Genomic DNA, 18,943 nt, shown 5'->3' on the forward strand with positions numbered 1-18,943 from the left:
ACAGCAACAGCTGGGAAGAAAAAATTTTACCTCAGGTTTCCTCACAAAAGCCTAAAGAAAGCACCGTATTTTCAGGTACAGTCCTTTCGGCTTCAGAAAAGCAAGCGGGTCAAAGGCGCTTTCTTTCTGCACAGAGACAAGGGAAGAAGGAAAAGGCTGCACCAGTCAGCCAGTTCCAGGATCAAATATCTTCCCTCGCTTCCTCTGAGTCCACCGCATGACGCTGGGGCTCCACAGGTGGAGACAGGTGCGGTGGGGGCGCGTCTCGGGAACTGCAGGGATCAGTGGGCTTGCCCACAGGTGGATCCCTAGGTTCTGCAAGTAGTATCACAGGGATACAGGCTGGAGTTCGAGACGACTCCCCCTCGCCGTTGCCTCACATCAGCCTTGCCTGCTGCCCTCGGAGAAAGGTAGTACTGGCGGCAATTCACAAGCTGTACTTCCACCAGGTGAAATCAAGGTACCCCTCCTTCAACAAGGCCGGGGTTACTATTCCAAAATGTTGTGGTACCGAAACCAGACGGTTCGGTGAGACCCATTCTAAAATTGAAATCCTTGAACACTTATATACGAAGATTCAAGTTCAAAATGGAATCGCTCAGGGCGATTATTGCAAGCCTGGAAATTTTCAGGGTATCACTGGACATCAAGGATACTTACCTGCATGTCCCTATTTACCCTCGTCACCAGATGTACCTCAAAATTGTGGTACAGGATTGTCATTACCAATTCCAGACGTTGCCTTGGATCTGTCCCCGGCACCGAGGGTATTTACCAAGGTAATGGCCAAAGTACTTATCCCGTACTTGGACGATCTCCTTATAAAGGCGAGGTCCAGGGAGCAGTTGTTCGTCGGAGTAGCACTATCTCGAGAAGTGATACAACAGCACGGCTGGATTCTGAATATTCCAAAGTCGCAGCTGGTTCCTACGACGCGTCTACTGTTCCTGGGTATGGTTCTGGACACAGAACAGGATAAAAAGGGTTTCTCCCGGAGGAGAAGTCCAAGGAGTTGTCGTCTCTAGACGGAGATCTCCTAATACAAATACAGGTATCGTTGCATCTATGCACGCGAGCCTTGGGAAAGATGGTAGCTTCTTACGAAGAATTTCCATTCGCCAAGTCCCATGCAAGGATCTTCCAGTGGGATCTGTTGGACAAGTGGTCCGGGTCGCATCCTCAGATGCATCGGCGGATAACCCTGTCTCCAAGGGCCAGGGTGTCGCTGTGGTGGTGACTGCAGAGTGCTCATCTTCTAGGGGGCCGCAGATTCGGCATACAGGACTGGGTCCTAGTGACCACGGATGCCAGCCTTCAAGGCTGGGGGGCAGTCACACAGGGAAGAAACTTCCAAGGCCTATGGAAAAGTCAGGAGACTTCCCTACACATAAATGTTCTGGAACTATGGGCCATTTACAATGCCCTAAGTCAGGCTAGACCCCTGCTTCAACACCGGCCGGTGCTGATCCAGTCAGACAACATCACGGCGGTCGCTCATGTAAACCGACAGGGCGGCACAAGAAGCAGGATGGTGATGGCAGAAGCCACAAGGATTCTCCCATGGGCGGAAAATCATGTGTTAGCACTGTCAGCAGTGTTCATTCCCGGAGTGGACAACTGAGAAGCAGACTTTCTCAGCAGACACGACCTCCACCCGAGAGAGTGGGGACTTCATCCAGAAGTCTTCCAAATGATTGTACACCGTGGGGAAAGGCCACAGGTGGACAGGATGGCGTCCCGCCTAAACAAAAAGCTACAAAGATATTGCGCCAGGTCAAGGGACCCTCAGGCGATAGTTGTGGACGCTCTGGTAACACCGTGGGTGTACCAGTCGGTGTATGTGTTCCCTACTCTGCCTCTCATACCCAGGGTAATGAGAATAATAAGAAGGAGGGGAGTAAGAAGTACCGGGTGGCCAAGAAGAGCTTGGTAACCAGAACTCCAAGAAATGATCTGAGGACCCATGGCCTCTGCCGCTCAGATAGGACCTGCTGCAGCAGGGGGCCTGTCTGTTCCAAGACGTACCGCGGCTGCGTTGGACGGCATGGCGGTTGAACGCCGGATCCTGAAGGAAAAGGGAATTCCGGAGGAAGTTATCCCTACGCTATTTAAAGCTAGGAAAGAAGTGAACACTAACCATTATCACCGCATATGGCGGAAATATGTTGCGTACTGTGAGGCCAGGAAGGTCCCAAAGGAGAAATTTCAGCTAGGTCGATTTCTGCACTTCCTACAGTCAGAGGTGACTATGGGCCTAAAATTGGGTTCCATTAAGGTCCAGATTTCGGCTCTATCGATTTTCTTCCAAAATGGAACTGGCTTCACTGCCTGAAGTTCAGACTTTTGTTAAGGGAGTGCTGCATATTCAGCCCCCGTTTGTGCCTCCAGTGGCACCGTGGGATCTCAACGTGGTGTTGGATTTCCTGAAGTCGCATTGGGTTGAGCCACTTAAATCCGTGGAGCTATAATACCTCACGTGGAAAGTGGTCATTCTGTGGGCCTTGGCGTCGGCCGGGCGTGTATCAGAATTGGCGGTTTTGTCATACAAAAGCCCTTATCTGTATTTTATATGGGAAAGGCGGAATTGAGGACTCGTTCCCAATTCCTTCCTAAGGTGGTATCAGTTTTTCATGTGAACCAACCTATTGTGGTGCCTGCGGCTACTTGGGACTTGGAGGATTCCAAGTTACTGGACGTAGTCAGGGCCCTGAAAAGTATATGTTTCCAGGACAGCTGGAGTCAGGAAGACTGACTCGCTATTTATCCTGTATGCACCCAACAAGCTGGGTGCTCCTGCTTCTAAGCAGACGATTGCTCGCTGGATCTGTAGCACGATTCAACTTGCACATTCAGCGGCTGGACTGCCGCACCCTAAATCTGTAAAAGCCCATTCCACGAGGAAAGTGGGCTCTTCTTGGGCGGCTGCCCGAGGGGTCTCGGCTTTACAACTTTGCCGAGCTGCTACTTGGTCAGGGGCAAACACGTTTGCAAAATTCTACAAATTTGATACCCTGGCTGAGGAGGACCTTGAGTACTCTCATTCGGTGCTGCAGAGTCATCCGCACTCTCTCGCCCGTTTGGGAGCTTTGGTATATTCCCCATGGTCCTTTCGGAGTCCCCAGCATCCACTAGGACGTCAGAGAAAATAAGATTTTACTCACCGGTAAATCTATTTCTCGTAGTCCGTAGTGGATGCTGGGCGCCCGTCCCAAGTGCGGACTGTCTGCAATACTTGTATATAGTTATCGTTAACTAAAGGGTTATTGTTGAGCCATCTGTTGAGAGGCTCTGTTATGTTCATACTGTTAACTGGGTATCATATCACGAGTTATACGGTGTGATTGGTGTGGCTGGTGGTATGAGTCTTACCCGGGATTCAAAATCCTTCCTTATTGTGTCAGCTCTTCCGGGCACATTATCCTAACTGAGGTCTGGAGGAGGGTCATAGTGGGAGGAGCCAGTGCACACCAGGTAGTCCTAAATCTTTCTTAGCTGTGCCCAGTCTCCTGCTGAGCCGCTATTCCCCATGGTCCTTACGGAGTCCCCTGCATCCACTACGGACTACGAGAAATAGATTTACCGGTGAGTAAAATCTTATTTTAAAGTGTATAATTATGCACACTGGCAAAACTATTTTGTGTTTCAAGAGATGACACAAAATGGGGGTGATTTCAGAGTCCTACAGTTCAGAGTAGGGTCCCATCAAATTATCAGGCCTATGTATTTTTCATCCCATCCACAAGTGTACCATATGGGGCAGCCATGTTTGGCACACTTTGAGGTTACACTGTGGGAGGTGAGCCATACAAGGGCCAAGTTCATATATGGGAAAACTGACGCTCATGTAGTAGTATGATGTACCCTGTATGTAGGGTGCAATGGCAGGGTGTGCAATCAGTGGAGGTAAACATTACAGGAAAAGCACACGGTGGGGTGGAAGAGAGGAAGAAGAAGAAAAAAAAAACCCAATCAAACTACTGGGCGAGGCAGGAAAAGTCCCATTTGAGCGGTCAAGCGGGTTACCTTTAGCTTATTTCAGCTCGCCACCCCTGCGGAGTGCGAGCTGAAATGCTGGCGCCGGCAGCCGATCGCGCCTGAACTGAGCAACAATTGAACTACTCCACTGGGTACCATCTACTGGCTGCAGGCAAGAGAAACCATTGAATATCGCCCCTTGAGTCTGAAATATGGTAATTTTTGTCACTGACTACTGCTCATTTGAATAATGCTTTTGTTTGTCTACAGCATTTTGCATGTCCACAGATCATTTCTTGATTGTGTCCTTGGACAATCCATTTGTCCCCCTCTGCCAGGTTAAACTTTTCAAATCCCACAGAAGATGCCCCCCATCTTGGCCTAAAAATCTGTGCACATCTATACATTTGTGCAAATTTAGCAGTGTGATACAACATTGCCGCATTTGCATTGCAGTTTTGCACTTTCATAAATGAACATTATTGGCCTGGATGAGGTATTCCTTAACATTTTCACTGTAGTCAAAGATATTCCTTTTCATTAATACAGGTTGAGTATCCCATATCCAAATATTCCGAAATACGGAATATTCCGAAATACAGAATTTTTTGAGTGAGAGTGAGATAGTGAAACCTTTGTTTTTTGATGGCTCAATGAACACAAACTTTGTTTAATACACAAAGTTGTTAAAAATATTGTATTAAATGACCTGCAGGCTGTGTGTATAAGGTGTATATGAAACATAAATGAATTGTGTGAATGTAGATACACTTTGTTTAATGCACAAATTTATAAAAAATATTGGCTAAAATTACCTTCAGGCTGTGTATAAGGTGTATATGTAACATAAATGCATTCTGTGCTTAGATTTAGGTCCCATCACCATAATATCTCATTATGGTATGCAATTATTCCAAAATACGGAAAAATCCGATATCCAAAATACCTCTGGTCCCAAGCATTTTGGATAAGGGAGACTCAACCTGTAGTCATGTCTGAGAATTATTTTTCATTGCTGCTCATACAATACTCCCATCACTCATGCATTATATCCTCATAAAGTGTGAATATCTTTTTATCAGGTCCTGCATTCTATGAGCAGAACTAGACTTTTTAATTTGTCCTTTGCAGCCTTGGTGGTGATCACAGCTTCAGCAGGCTACGCCATTGCTCCTGTACCTTTTGACCTTAGCTGCTTCCTTTTGGCCTCTGTTGGAACTGGCCTTGCTTCCTGTGCTGCCAACTCCATCAACCAGGTAAGGTTGTCTTGTTTTATTATGTGAATAGACAGAGCATCGTGTATACTTATTTGATATGTTGTTGAAGCAATCCATTTGACTAGCATTGTTAAAATGTTTGCCTATGGAAAGTTCATGGATAAACGAGCAGCATGCATGCTAGCATTCAGTGAATTCTGGAACATGCATTGTAGAGATTATAGGCATATTAGGGCACTGTAGAGAGGAAAATGTTTACATTAATAAGAATTCAGTTATTGCTCCAGTGAACACTATATGTATGACCTGTTTATTTTTTTTGTATTTTTTTTGTATATGTAAGGTAATTTGAGGACCGGTAATCTGAATTCCCTTTTTTAGGTTATAATTCTCTCCAGCATAGATCAGTAGAATGGGCTTCTGGTGTAGTTTGATTAAAATGTACATTCACTTATGGAATCCTGTCAGGCGGAAAATAATTACCTGGACAGGACATAGGTAAACAAAGCCTTTCACCTAGGGCTACATATAAACTTGCGAATGCTTACCTGTCTCTTAAAACAAATGAGAGGGAGATAAACAATTAGCCATCTGACTGAAAAGATATTCAGACTTTAAATGGAGTCATAGACCAAAGCCATATGGTACCTTTTTCAACTTAAAATTTATATTTCTGTGAACGCTAGGAGTTCCTAAAACTGCAGAAATATACTTGAGGTCTGTACGCAGGTCAGGTATGATTTGAGAATACCTGAGATTTATAGTTTGGGCAAAATTATGTTTCTAGCCAATCTCATAGCGATTTTGAATTTACATTAATTTCATAGTTTACATAATACTGGTAATGTGATCATACCATATTTTATATAGCTATTATACAGGGGAAATTATGGACATTTATTTGTACTTAAGATAAAAGTTTAATGGACAGTCCGGGTATGAAACTTGGGTTAGTTAACAAGCAAGCCAGTCATTTATGGGGTGGGAAAAACGTGATAAAAAATATAGAAACCTTTTGTTCTTTGTCAGACTTTGAGTATCATTCTTATTGAGAGACTACACCTTCATTTTTCAGTTGTGCCCACATCCAGAATAGGCTGCGTGGTGTTGTTGTTTTTTTTGTAAGAGTTTTCCTATTTATTTGAAATTGCAACACATTTACCTATGTGTGTATATACATTTACCTATGTAATCTCTAACCCTTTTTCTTGATATCATGTCTGTAACTAAACATTCTTTTTTTTTTTTTTTTTGGTAAATAAAGTATTCCTCTATTAGGCTATTTCATATATGTTCTAGAACCACATCATTGAGGAAGCTAATTCACTAGTTTGTACTATAACTATTATGTATTGCTAGATGCAGGGGGACTGGCTAACTGCGCGGTATTCTGGGTCTCCGAACCCTCACAATTGTGATAGAACATTTGGGAACCTGTGGCCCATTGTAAGGCTGGTATATATAGAGCTATATGGTATCATGGGCAGAGTGGTAGAATATTCATTGTGAGTATTATATTTGGCTCTGCCCTCGCTGCCTCAAGATTTGGGGATCTGTGCGACCACATTCCTCAAAGTAGTGTAATACCAGTCACAATGTAGAAAAAATAAGTAAATACGCCAGCGCTGGCTGTAAGAAAGTGTATATACAAATTGGACGGTTTGCTTTAAAAAAGAATCACAATTTATTCCATGAACTCATAAAAAACATGGAAGGGTATATACAGGTTGAGTATCCCTTATCCAAAATGCTTGGGACCAGAGGTATTTTGGATATCGGATTTTTCCGTATTTTGGAATAATTGCATACCATAATGAGATATCATGGTGATGGGACCTAAATCTAAGCACAGAATGCATTTATGTTCCATCTACACCTTATACACACAGCCTGAAGGTCATTTTAGTCAATATTTTTTATAACTTTGTGTATTAAACAAAGTGTGTCTACATTCACACAATTCATTTATGTTTCATATACACCTTATACACACAGCCTGAAGGTCATTTAATACAATATTTTTAATAACTTTGTGTATTAAACAAAGTTTGTGTACATTGAGCCATCAAAAAACAAAGGTTTCACTATATCACTCTCACTCAAAAAAGTCTGTATTTCGGAATTTTCCGTATTTTGGAATATTTGGATATGGGATACTCAACCTGTATTATTATATATCGTTCACTGTCTATGTATATAAAACTTAAAATCATATATAAACACCTCCCTGTACTGGATCTTAATTTCAAATCCACTCATATATTATTATGTGGTTCAAGAAATTTTTGTCTAGAACAACCTCCAGTCCAATACAGTCACTTTTATATAGTATTTTTTACCAGATTCGTATAAGCGGTGATCCCTTGATGATGCATCAGCCTTAGGAATATAGTCCATTTGTGTAGCTGAAAGGATGAGACAGAAAAAGTGCTGTAGTGTAAAGTTCAATGATGGAGCGATGTCCAAAAGGTTGCCAATGAAGAAGCCACAAAGTCCAAATAATTGCAAGGGAGTGGAATCGGATCCGAATGGGTGGTTGAGCTTTCATTCTTCACCACCCTAAATCTGGACAAACCAAGCATGAAGAAATGTTTGGACTGCTATAATTAAGCATTGGGACATGCAAATTTTTTAGCTTACTTGATGGGCCAAAGTTACTGTGGTAGTTGCCTAACTGCAGAAAAATGTTAGAAGTTCTTAAGTATGCCAAAGAAAAATATCCACATTCAAATACCCTTCTACCAACACTAGTCAGGTTCCAAGCAAAAGAAACCCTGTTTAATGACCTCTACAATGTAGTGCCAACAGTGGCATCAATAAATTGGTGGAACATGCACATTGGTTCAGAAACTAGCTGGTAATGGAAATATCATGGTAGCAGTAGAGCAATTGCTAACAGCTGCAGAATCATCAGCTTCAGTTGAAAGAATATTTTTAACATTTAGTTTGGTGCAGTCAAAACTGAGAAACCGCTTGGGTACTGACAAAGCTGCAAAACTTGGGTTTCTTTTTAAGGTGATCAAAAAACTTAATGTGTAGACTTATTCAGATTTACAAATCAGGCAAAACAATTGGCAACTATTGTAACTTTTAACTTCATTGCTGTTTCTTTCCTTTTGCAGTTTGTGTGATTTGTGTGTAGTTTGCTGTGCCATGCTATGATTCATGGTGACACTCTCAAGTAATTTAAATTGACTATATTAAAGTTATACCCCTTTTCCACCTATGAGCACGGGTCGCAGCCAGGAGCCCGACACGGGTGCTACCCGGCTGCGGCCCGTGCTCAGCCCCCTTTTCCACTGCGCTCACAAACCCGGCATATTGCCGGGTTGGTGACGCTGCTAGTGACGCGGCAGGGGTGGCGCTGGGAGATGACATGATCTCCCATCGCCGCCCTTCCATACAGTGTGAACGGAAGCTGTGTCGCATCGACACTGCTTCCGTTTACACTACACAGCTTACCGGGTTGGGTAGGATTCCCTGATCACTTGATCCGGGAATTTGCAGGGGGGGCCGCTTCCACTAGAAAAAAAACACAGGTAAATGCGCGACTCCGTGGAAAAGGATTATTACAGTATTTTAAAAGAACTTTATATTATTGTTTTTACTTGGTTTATTTTTTTACTTGATCATTTTTATAAAAATCAAATCTGAATAAAAAACAAAATAAAATCAGATTTCAAGAAAAAAAAATTGATTTTAAATTTTTTAAAAAATCAGATTTTATATTTATTTTTCTCTATCGTCCTAGTGGATGCTGGGGTTCCTGAAAGGACCATGGGGAATAGCGGCTCCGCAGGAGACAGGGCACAAAAAGTAAAGCTTTTCCAGATCAGGTGGTGTGCACTGGCTCCTCCCCCTATGACCCTCCTCCAGACTCCAGTTAGATTTTTGTGCCCGGCCGAGAAGGGTGCAATTCTAGGTGGCTCTCATAAAGAGCTGCTTAGAGAAAGTTTAGCTTAGGTTTTTTATTTTACAGTGATTCCTGCTGGCAACAGGATCACTGCAACGAGGGACAGAGGGGAGAAGAAGTGAACTCACCTGCGTGCAGGATGGATTGGCTTCTTGGCTACTGGACATCAGCTCCAGAGGGACGATCACAGGTACAGCCTGGATGGTCACCGGAGCCGCGCCGCCGGCCCCCTTGCAGATGCTGAAGTAAGAAGAGGTCCAGAATCGGCGGCTGAAGACTCCTGCAGTCTTCTAAAGGTAGCGCACAGCACTGCAGCTGTGCGCCATTTTCCTCTCAGCACACTTCACACGCAGTCACTGAGGGTGCAGGGCGCTGGGGGGGGGCGCCCTGGGAGGCAAATGTAAACCTATATAAAGGCTAAAAATACCTCACATATAGCCCCCAGAGGCTATATGGAGATATTTAACCCCTGCCTGTATTCACAAAATAGCGGGAGACGAGCCCGCCGAAAAAGGGGCGGGGCCTATCTCCTCAGCACACGGCGCCATTTCCTCTCACAGCTCCGCTGGTCAGGACGGCTCCCAGGTCTCTCCCCTGCACTGCACTACAGAAACAGGGTAAAACAGAGAGGGGGGGCAAATTTAATGGCAATATCTTGATATATATAAAGCAGCTATAAGGGAGCACTTATTATAAGGCTATCCCTGTCATATATAGCGCTTTTTGGTGTGTGCTGGCAGACTCTCCCTCTGTCTCCCCAAAGGGCTAGTGGGTCCTGTCTTCGTTTAGAGCATTCCCTGTGTGTCTGCTGTGTGTCGGTACGTGTGTGTCGACATGTATGAGGACGATATTGGTGTGGAGGCGGAGCAATTGCCAAATATGGGGATGTCACCTCCTAGGGGGTCGACACCAGAATGGATGCCTTTATTTATGGAATTACGGGATAGTGTCAACACGCTAAAGCAGTCGTTTGACGACATGAGGCGGCCGGACAATCAATTAGTGCCTGTCCAGGCGCCTCAAACACCGTCAGGGGCTGTAAAACGCCCTTTGCCTCAGTCGGTCGACACAGACCCAGACACAGGCACTGATTCCAGTGGTGACGAATCAACCGTATTTTCCAGTAGGGCCACACGTTATATGATTTTGGCAATGAAGGAGGCGTTACATTTAGCTGATACTACAGGTACCACTAAACAGGGTATTATGTGGGGTGTGAAAAAACTACCTATAGTTTTTCCTGAATCAGAAGAATTAAATGACGTGTGTGATGAAGCGTGGGTTGCCCCTGATAAAAAGCTGATAATTTCAAAGAAATTATTGGCATTATACCCTTTCCCGCCAGAGGTTAGGGAGCGCTGGGAAACACCTCCTAGGGTGGACAAGGCGCTAACACGCTTATCAAAACAAGTGGCGTTACCTTCTCCTGAGACGGCCGCACTTAAAGATCCATCAGATAGGAGGATGGAAAATATCCAAAAAAGTATATACACACATGCAGGTGTTATACTACGACCAGCTATAGCGACTGCCTGGATGTGCAGTGCTGGGGTAGTTTGGTCAGAGTCCCTGATTGAAAATATTGATACCCTGGACAGGGACAATATTTTACTGTCGTTAGAACAAATAAAGGATGCATTTCTTTATATGCGTGATGCACAGAGGGATATCTGCACACTGGCATCACGGGTAAGTGCTATGTCCATTTCGGCCAGAAGAGCTTTATGGACGCGACAGTGGACAGGCGATGCGGATTCAAAACGGCATATGGAAGTTTTGCCGTATAAAGGGGAGGAGTTATTTGGAGTCGGTCTATCAGATTTGGTGGCCACGGCTACAGCCGGGAAATCCACCTTTCTACCTCAAGTCACTCCCCAACAGAAAAAGGCACCGACTTTTCAACCGCAGCCCTTTCGTTCCTTTAAAAATAAGAGAGCAAAGGGCTATTCATATCTGCCACGAGGCAGAGGTCGAGGGAAGAAACAGCAACAGGCAGCTCCTTCCCAGGAACAGAAGCCCTCCCCGGCTTCTACAAAAGCCTCAGCATGACGCTGGGGCTTCTCAAGCGGACTCGGGGACGGTGGGAGGTCGTCTCGAAAATTACAGCGCGCAGTGGGCTCACTCGCAGGTAGATCCCTGGATCCTGCAGATAATATCTCAGGGGTACAGGTTGGAATTAGAGACAGATCCACCTCGCCGTTTCCTGAAGTCTGCTTTACCAACGTCCCCTTCCGAAAGGGAGACGGTTTTGCAAGCCATTCACAAGCTGTACTCTCAGCAGGTGATAGTCAAGGTACCTCTTCTACAACAAGGGAAGGGGTATTATTCCACTCTATTTGTGGTACCGAAGCCGGATGGCTCGGTAAGGCCTATTCTAAATCTGAAGTCCTTGAACCTGTACATAAAGAAGTTCAAGTTCAAGATGGAGTCACTCAGAGCAGTGATAGCGAACCTGGAAGAAGGGGACTTTATGGTATCCTTGGACATCAAGGATGCGTATCTCCACGTTCCAATTTACCCCTCACACCAGGGGTACCTCAAGTTCGTTGTACAAAACTGTCACTATCAGTTTCAGACGCTGCCGTTTGGTTTGTCCACGGCACCTCGGGTCTTTACAAAGGTAATGGCCGAGATGATGATTCTTCTTCGAAGAAAAGGCGTATTAATTATCCCATACTTGGACGATCTCCTAATAAGGGCAAGGTCCAGAGAACAGCTAGAGATGGGATTAGCAATATCTCAAGAGGTGCTAAAGCAGCACGGATGGATTCTGAATATTCCAAAATCCAAATTAATGCCGACAACTCGTCTGCTGTTCCTAGGGATGATTCTGGACACGGTTCAGAAAAAGGTGTTTCTTCCCGAGGAAAAAGCCAAGGAGTTATCCGACCTGGTCAGGAATCTCCTAAAACCAGGAAAGGTGTCTGTACATCAATGCACGCATCTTCAGATGCACCTGCGGATAACCCTGTCTCCAAGGACAAGGGTATCTCTTCTGTGGTGGTTGCAGAGGGCTCATCTATTGGAGGGCCGTAGATTCGGCATACAGGATTGGATCCTGGTGACCACGGACGCCAGCCTGAGAGGCTGGGGAGCAGTCACACAAGGAAGAAACTTCCAGGGAGTGTGGTCGAGCCTGGAAAAGTCTCTTCACATAAACATTCTGGAACTAAGAGCAATCTACAATGCTCTAAGCCAGGCGGAACCTCTGCTTCAAGGAAGACCGGTGTTGATCCAGTCGGACAACATCACGGCAGTCGCCCATGTAAACAGACAGGGCGGCACAAGAAGCAGGAGTGCAATGGCAGAAGCTGCCAGGATCCTTCGCTGGGCGGACAATCACGTGATAGCACTGTCAGCAGTGTTCATCCCGGGAGTGGACAACTGGGAAGCAGACTTCCTCAGCAGACACGATCTTCACCCGGGAGAGTGGGGACTTCATCCAGAAGTTTTCCACATGCTAATAAACCGTTGGGAAAGACCAATGGTGGACATGATGGCGTCTCGCCTCAACAAAAAACTGGACAGGTATTGCGCCAGGTCAAGAGATCCGCAGGCAATAGCTGTGGACGCGCTGGTAACACCTTGGGTGTACCAGTCGGTGTATGTGTTTCCTCCTCTGCCTCTCATACCAAAGGTATTGAGAATCATACGGCAAAGCGGAGTAAGAACGATACTAGTGGCTCCGGATTGGCCAAGAAGGTCTTGGTACCCGGAACTTCAAGAGATGGTCACGGACGATCCGTGGCCTCTACCTCTAAGACAGGACCTGCTTCAGCAGGGACCGTGTCTATTCCAAGACTTACCGCGGCTGCGTTTGACGGCATGGCGGTTGAACGCCAGATCCTAAAAGGAAAAGGCATTCCAGAAGAAGTCATTCCTACCTTGATTAAGGCAAGAAAGGAAGTCACCGCGAAGCATTATCACCGCATTTGGCGGAAATATGTTGCGTGGTGCGAGGATCGGAGTGCTCCGACGGAGGAATTTCAACTGGGTCGTTTCCTACATTTCCTGCAATCAGGATTGTCTATGGGTCTCAAATTGGGATCTATTAAGGTTCAAATTTCGGCCCTGTCAATATTCTTCCAAAAAGAATTGGCCTCAGTTCCTGAGGTCCAGACTTTTGTCAAAGGAGTACTGCATATACAGCCTCCTGTGGTGCCTCCGGTGGCACCGTGGGATCTAAATGTAGTTTTAGATTTCCTCAAATCCCATTGGTTTGAACCACTAAAAAATGTGGATTTGAAATATCTCACATGGAAAGTGACTATGTTACTGGCCCTGGCGTCCGCCAGGAGAGTATCTGAACTGGCGGCTTTATCTTATAAAAGCCCTTATTTAATTTTCCATTCGGATAGGGCAGAGCTGCGGACGCGTCCGCATTTTCTCCCTAAGGTGGTATCAGCGTTTCACCTGAACCAGCCTATTGTAGTGCCTGCGGCTACAAGCGACTTGGAGGACTCCAAGTTGTTGGACGTTGTCAGAGCTTTAAAAATATACATTTCAAGGACGGCTGGAGTCAGAAAATCTGACTCGCTGTTTATACTGTATGCACCCAACAAGTTGGGTGCGCCTGCTTCTAAGCAGTCGATTGCTCGTTGGATTTGTAACACAATTCAACTTGCACATTCTGTGGCAGGCCTGCCACAGCCTAAATCTGTTAAGGCCCATTCCACAAGGAAGGTGGGCTCATCTTGGGCGGCTGCCCGAGGGGTCTCGGCATTACAACTCTGCCGAGCAGCTACGTGGTCAGGGGAGAACACGTTTGTAAAATTCTACAAATTTGATACCCTGGCAAAGGAGGACCTGGAGTTCTCTCATTCGGTGCTGCAGAGTCATCCGCACTCTCCCGCCCGTTTGGGAGCTTTGGTATAATCCCCATGGTCCTTTCAGGAACCCCAGCATCCACTAGGACGATAGAGAAAATAAGAATTTACTTACCGATAATTCTATTTCTCGGAGTCCGTAGTGGATGCTGGGCGCCCATCCCAAGTGCGGATTATCTGCAATACTTGTACATAGTTATTGTTAACTAATTCGGGTTATTGTTTAGGGAGCCATCTTTCAGAGGCTCTTCTGTTATCATACTGTTAACTGGGTTTAGATCACAAGTTGTACGGTGTGATTGGTGTGGCTGGTATGAGTCTTACCCGGGATTCAAAATCCTCCCTTATTGTGTACGCTCGTCCGGGCACAGTACCTAACTGGAGTCTGGAGGAGGGTCATAGGGGGAGGAGCCAGTGCACACCACCTGATCTGGAAAAGCTTTACTTTTTGTGCCCTGTCTCCTGCGGAGCCGCTATTCCCCATGGTCCTTTCAGGAACCCCAGCATCCACTACGGACTCCGAGAAATAGAATTATCGGTAAGTAAATTCTTATTATTTATTTAAAATAATGAATTTTTTTCACACCCTGATATTTTTACTGCCACAGTAGGCTATATATGTCACCCAGGATATATTGTCTAACATACTTATTATCGATAGCTTCTGTTTTCTTTAAAATAAATAAAGTAAACTGTTCCTTATTCAGAATCTGTTTACTACAAATAGATTCTGACGTTTTTTTATATTGGATATAGAAAGGTATGATTTCTAAATATTCTGAATGCTTTCAGGAAGCTGAAAACCTGCAACAAACATGTTCTTCCTCTATTTAAACACAGCAGGTCAGTAGTTATAAAACTGGTAGTGCAGCACATAGGTAACAAATTAAATGCATAACCGTGAATCTGAAACCTATTTTATCCTCCCTACTCATCAAAATATCTTTTAACTTGGTTTAATAGTTAATATTCTGGTGCATAGTTTGTGTTTGATGTCAGTATTATAATGTATATATTTCATAAATACTTTCAATCTTGTAGAGCGGTGCTAGTATCATTTTTTTTCATGAATTTATGTTGTGTTTTTTTTTTTAAGGGGTGGGGATTTGCTTTGATTTTAAAGAATACTCAATGCATTGTTGTAAATTTTTAAAACGCTGCTTATTATGCCCTTTGTCTCAGAGATCCATTCCTATATACTTGCACTGATTTTGAGAGTTTCTTTATTTGGTATTTAAAGCTGAAAAATATCTTGGCTTGGGCCACCACACCACTCACGGCATTCCTCGCGTAGTGTGTTATCGTGCAGCTCTCCAGGAGCTGCAGGTTGCCAGTCCTGCTTGTTAAGTCCCCACAGCTTTGTTGTATATTTACAATCTTTGGTACAGTACTTCAGACTTGTTCAGTGGTTATAATCGTGTGCTGTCTTCTCTGTGTATGAGCATATGCGGCATACATCTGCTTTTTACTTTCTTTTGATGCTGTTTGGAGCTTAGAATGGCTCAGCTTTTCAACCCACACTTTCTTTGTCCTCATGCCGTAGGGAAATGTTTTTTGCTTCATGTTCACGAGATGGTAACTGATCCATTAGGCCCTCAAGTGCTTCCATTTGTCCTGTCTGCAAAAAAAAAAAAAAATGTAATTGACTTAAGTTTTATTCCTTCGCTCCTTTCTTTCAGTATTTTTAATACCCTCCTGTAATACATACATTTCATTAGCCTGTGACTGTGGGGCTCCGCAGATAAGGGAGAGCAGTGTGTGTCGGCATACCATGTAGACCCATTCACTGAGTCAGGCGCATTAGGTATAAGATAAGTAAATTAGTTTCAGGAAATTCACATTATCCTTACGTTGATCTTCATAGCACAGTTCCTTAAGCAAAAGAAGATATCTTCTGTGGGGTGTGATGTTTAACCTGTCCATAGTCCCCCAGCCTAGGCGCCTGGTGGGTTTATATTGTCTGGTGGAGGTGTGCCTTTGATTGCCACAATCAAAGTGTTGTATAATATGGTAAATGGGAAAGGGTCTTTTGAAGGCAAGCTGACTGTGGCAGACTTCTTATCTGCCTGTGAGATCAGTAGATAAGTTTCTAGACAGGTCATATACATAATTGAAGCAAGGAGGCCATTTCCCCATTATCTCTGTGGAGAACACCTTTTATGTTTGAAAAACCTGTCCTATTATTGGGCTCTCTACCAGGCGCACACAGGGATTTATTTTGTATCAGTAGAGGGAACTCACTTAATGTCTGAAAGTCTGTGGTACCTTTAAAAGTAAATTGTAATGCTCTTTTGTCTGCTTCTGTTAAACCACACGTCATGGTCATTAAACAGGATTTCAGATACAGGAACTCTTACCCCTGTTTGGTGATGCACAGGCATGTGTGCATGCGCTTGCAAATGTTCTTACGTTGCAGTATTAAGGTCATATTTTGAAAGACCAGAAAAATAAAGCTTACTTTCACTTATAGTAGGTAAGCACCTTGTTGACTGTTAACATTAAAGAGAACTTGTCAATTTTAATTTATATTTTTTATTACAAAATGTTTGTTGTACTATAACCCCCTCTCAGAAACCCCCCCCCAAAACAATAAAGCTACAGATGTGTCCTCATCTAGCCTCTATACAATTCTCCCCTAGTCTCCTACACCTCTTGCTCTCTCCCCTCCTCTGTCTCTCATACCCCCTATCCTGTGCCCTCTGGAATGCCAGATATGTTTGTAACAAACTGGTCCCCACTGTTGACCTTTTCATTTCCAACTCCCTACACCTACTAGCCGTTACTGAAAACTTGGATTACTCCCTCTGGCACCACTTCTCCTGCTGCTCTCTGTGCTGGGGGCCTCGCATTCACACACACACCCCGTCCTGTGGGTCGCCATGGGGCTGGTGTTGGGGTACCTTTACCTTTTAGTTACTCCTACCAACTCATACAACCAGAACCATCACTTACATTTTCTACATTTGAGGTCCATGCCTTTATGCCTCTTCCAACTGGTCCATCTTAGAGTAGCTGTCATTTACCCCCCCCCCCCTGGCATTGCTTCCAAATTCATCGACAACTTTGCTTCCTCACTTCCTCTCTTCTGACATTCCCTCCATTATCCTAGGCGATTTCAACATCCCTATCGATATCCCCACACAATGCCCTGCCTCTAAACTCCTTAGCCTCACCTCTTCACTTGGTCTCTCCCAGTGGACCTCACCCTCCCATGTGAATGGGAGCTCACTGGATCTGGTCTTCATTCACCATTGTGATATTTCAGATTTTTCCATATCCAATGCATCCCTTACTTCTGCTCTTGACTCTGTTGCTCCACCAACCACTATTCACCCTCGCAAATTAACACCTCAACCCTGGCACACCAAATGCACCAGATATCTGCAAAATGCTCACATACTGCTGAGCGACACTAGAGGAACTCACGCTCTAAGGCAGACTTCCTCCATTTCAAACTTATGCTCTCAACCTTGAGTGCTGCACTTTCTCTTGCTAAACAGTCATACTTCAAGAACCTCATCTCCCAGTCTTCCAATCCCCGGCGCCTCTTTGCCACTCTCAACTCACTGCCCATCTCCACCTCGTCTCCCTTCCTCACTCTCTGCTCTTGACTTGGCCACTTACGTCACATCCAAAATGTACTCCATACGTCAGAACATCGCATCACAGCAGACCATCAGCAACCAGCCTCCTCCCATCCCTTACCACCCCTCCCCATCCCTCTCACCAACTCTGACATCTTTTTCCCATGCATCTGGTGAGGAAGTCATGGCCCTCATTCGTTCCTGTCCCCTCACCACCTCCCCACTTGACCCTATCCCCTCCCGCCTCCTCCGCTACCTTTCTCCTTCTGCCTGTTCCCATCTTTCTCACCTTCTCAATCTCTCCCTCTCATCAGGCACTGTCCCCTCTGCCCTCAACCATGCACTCACCTCTCCTATTCTTAAAAAACCTACCCTTGATCCAAACACTCTCCAACTACCAACCCATCTCTCTCCTCCCTTTTGCCTCCAAACTCCTTGAGCGTTTTGTCTACAACTGCCTTACTTCTTTTCTTTCCTCACACTCACTGCTTGACCCATTCCAGTCTGTCTTCTGTCCTCTCCACTCCACTGAAACTGCCGTTACAAAAGTAATGACCTCCATGCTGCTAAATCTAAGGGACATTACTCTCTACTTATTCTTCTTGATCTCTCTGCTGCTTTTGACACTGTGGTCCACTCTCTCCTACTGCCAATCCTTCACTCCATTGGTCTGTGTGATACTGCCCTCTCGGCTGTCTTCCTACCTCTCTGACCATTCATTCTCTGTCTCCTCTCATGACTTCACCCCCCCTCACTTCCGCTAACTGTAGGTGTACCCCAAGGTTCTGTCCTTGGTCCTCTTTTCTCTCTCTATATGTCCTCACTAGGTAAGCTCATTAGTTCTTTTGGTTTCCAATATCATCTCTATGCTGATGACACTCAAATCTATCTTTCCTCTCCAGACCTCTCCTGCTCTCCTCACTCGTTCTCCAACTGTCTCTCTGCTATCTCTGTTTCTCTATCGTCCTAGTGGATGCTGGGGTTCCTGAAAGGACCATGGGGAATAGCGGCTCCGCAGGAGACAGGGCACAAAAAGTAAAGCTTTTCCGATCAGGTGGTGTGCACTGGCTCCTCCCCCTATGACCCTCCTCCAGACTCCAGTTAGATTTTTGTGCCCGGCCGAGAAGGGTGCAATCTAGGTGGCTCTCCTAAAGAGCTGCTTAGAGAAAGTTTAGCTAGGTTTTTTATGTTACAGTGATTCCTGCTGGCAACAGGATCACTGCAGCGAGGGACTGAGGGGAGAAGGAGTCAACTCACCTGCGTGCAGGATGGATTGGCTTCTTGGCTACTGGACATCAAGCTCCAGAGGGACGATCACAGGTACAGCCTGGATGGTCACCGGAGCCGCGCCGCCGGCCCCCTTGCAGATGCTGAAGACAGAAGAGGTCCAGAATCGGCGGCTGAAGACTCCTGCAGTCTTCTAAAGGT

The 18,943-nt window shown here is 45.1% G+C and overlaps 1 protein-coding gene across 2 annotated transcripts in view; it reads left to right on the forward strand.

Annotated features, from left to right (window-relative positions):
• Window positions 1–18,943, forward strand: part of LOC135056166 (protoheme IX farnesyltransferase, mitochondrial) — a 316,437-nt gene that overhangs the window by 48,443 nt on the left and 249,051 nt on the right. For both annotated transcript variants that reach the window (XM_063961020.1, XM_063961019.1), the window contains exon 4: window positions 5,107–5,231. In XM_063961020.1, the coding sequence (XP_063817090.1) occupies window positions 5,107–5,231 (125 nt within the window). The remainder of the gene's footprint in view (window positions 1–5,106; window positions 5,232–18,943) is intronic.

Source organism: Pseudophryne corroboree, chromosome 3 (genome assembly GCF_028390025.1).
Source record: "Pseudophryne corroboree isolate aPseCor3 chromosome 3, aPseCor3.hap2, whole genome shotgun sequence".
Classification (NCBI taxonomy): domain Eukaryota; kingdom Metazoa; phylum Chordata; class Amphibia; order Anura; family Myobatrachidae; genus Pseudophryne; species Pseudophryne corroboree.